Here is a 1,905-nt window from a genome sequence, read left to right as displayed (position 1 = left end):
TGTCAGGGGTATTCAACTCTACGAGGTCCATGGTCTATGTCAGGGGTATTCAACTCTACAAGGTCCATGGTCTATGTCAGGGGTATTCAACTCTATAAGGTCCAGAACCTGCTGGTTTTATCTTCTACCTGATAATGAATTGCACCCACCTGGTGTCCCAGGTCTAAATCAGTCCCTGATTAGAGGGGAATCACCCACCTGGTGTCCCAGGTCTAAATCAGTACCTGATTAGAGGGGAATCACCCACCTGATGTCCCAGGTCTAAATCAGTCCCTGATTAGAGGGGAATTACCCACCTGGTGTCCCAGGTCTAAATCAGACCCTGATTAGAGGGCAATCACCCACAGGGTGACCCAGGTCTAAATCAGTCCCTGATTAGAAAGGGAACAATTACAAAACCAGTGGAACTGGCTTCCTGGTCCAGAGTTGAGTTTGAGGGGTCTATATTTTATCCTGAATGAGTCTCAGGCTGATCCGAGATTAAAACCCTACTGCGGAATTTTTCATTCACACTTTGATTCTTCCGCTCTCCCATTCTCAGTGGAGGCAGTGTTGTCTTTGTGTAGTTCTAGCTGTCTACCAGGAGGGGGCAGCAACACAGAGCTGGCTCTACACTGTCTCTACCGTTGTCATGGAGATACACTGGTGAGGAGGGAGGAACCATTCTTTCATTCATTCATTTAKTCGTTCATTCATTCATTTATTCATTCATTAATTCATTCTTTCATTCTTTCTTTCATTTATTCATTCATTTATTCAATTATTTATTCATTCATTCTTTCATTCATTTATTTATTCATTCATTCATTCATTCATTCTTTCATTAATTCATTAATTCATTCATTTATTCATGTATTCATTCATTCGTTCATTCATTTATTCAATTATTTATTCATTCATTCTTTCATTCATTTATTCATTTATTTATTCATTCATTTATTCATTTATTTATTCATTCATTCACTTATGTATTATTTAGTTTATTTTGGTTCAAATATCACTCTGTTCCTCATTTCTATTTTTCTATATTTCATCTTTCTTTCTTCCTCTGTCATCCCTCTCTCCCAGGCCACGTTGGAGAGATTGTTCTTCTCGAACCCATCAACAGCAGTAGACTACCATTACGCTGGTAACCCTTGACCCCTTCATCCCTAACCTTTAACCTATACATCTCCACTCATCAACATAGCCCATGCCTTCTCTGCTGATTCCTCCAACGCTAAGTAAAATATGACGTGTGTAAGCTTACTGTCAGTCAGTTCACCTTCGAGTTGCTTCCTGACTAGACAGGGAGTCACAGAGGTCACCTGTTTCATGACCTCCATGCTTTCAGTACTGTAGTATAGACCCAATATATGGTACTGTACTGTAGTATAGACCCACTATGCAGTACTGTAGTATATACCCCCTATACAGTACAGACGTATATACCCACTATACAGTACTGTAGTATAGACCCATTATATAGTACTGTAGTATAGACCCACTATATAGTACTGTAGTCTACGCCCACTATATAGTACTGTAGTCTAGGCCCACTATATACTACTGTAGTATATACCCACTATATAGTACTGTAGTCTAGGCCCACTATATAGTACTATAGTATAGATCCACTATAAAGTACTGTAGTATATACCCACTATACAGTACTGTACTGTCGTATAGACCCACTATACAGTACAGTAGTATAGACCMACTATACAGTACTGTAGTATAGACCCACTATATAGTACTGTAGTATATACCCGCTATACAGTACTGTAGTATAGACCCACTATATAGTACTGTAGTATAGACTATTATAAAGTACTGTACTGTAGAATATACCCGCTATACAGTACTGTAGTACAGAACTACTATACAGTACTGTAGTATAGACCCACTATATAGTACTGTAGTATA

At 38.8% G+C, this 1,905-nt stretch overlaps 1 protein-coding gene across 1 annotated transcript in view; it reads left to right on the top strand.

Annotated features, from left to right (window-relative positions):
- LOC112079851 (transcriptional-regulating factor 1) overlaps positions 1–1,129 on the top strand; it is a gene marked incomplete at its 3' end in the record, with an annotated part of 2,994 nt that extends 1,865 nt beyond the window's left edge. The window contains exons 4-5 of the mRNA XM_024145665.2: positions 542–645; positions 1,069–1,129. Coding sequence (XP_024001433.2) covers positions 542–645; positions 1,069–1,129 — 165 coding nt within the window. The remainder of the gene's footprint in view (positions 1–541; positions 646–1,068) is intronic.
- Positions 1,130–1,905: the final 776 nt, after the last annotated feature.

This window comes from Salvelinus sp. IW2-2015, unplaced genomic scaffold (assembly GCF_002910315.2).
Source record: "Salvelinus sp. IW2-2015 unplaced genomic scaffold, ASM291031v2 Un_scaffold9903, whole genome shotgun sequence".
Taxonomy (NCBI): domain Eukaryota; kingdom Metazoa; phylum Chordata; class Actinopteri; order Salmoniformes; family Salmonidae; genus Salvelinus; species Salvelinus sp. IW2-2015.
The sequence above is the reverse complement of the archived record's forward strand: the minus strand, read 5'-3'. Positions and strand labels throughout refer to the sequence as shown.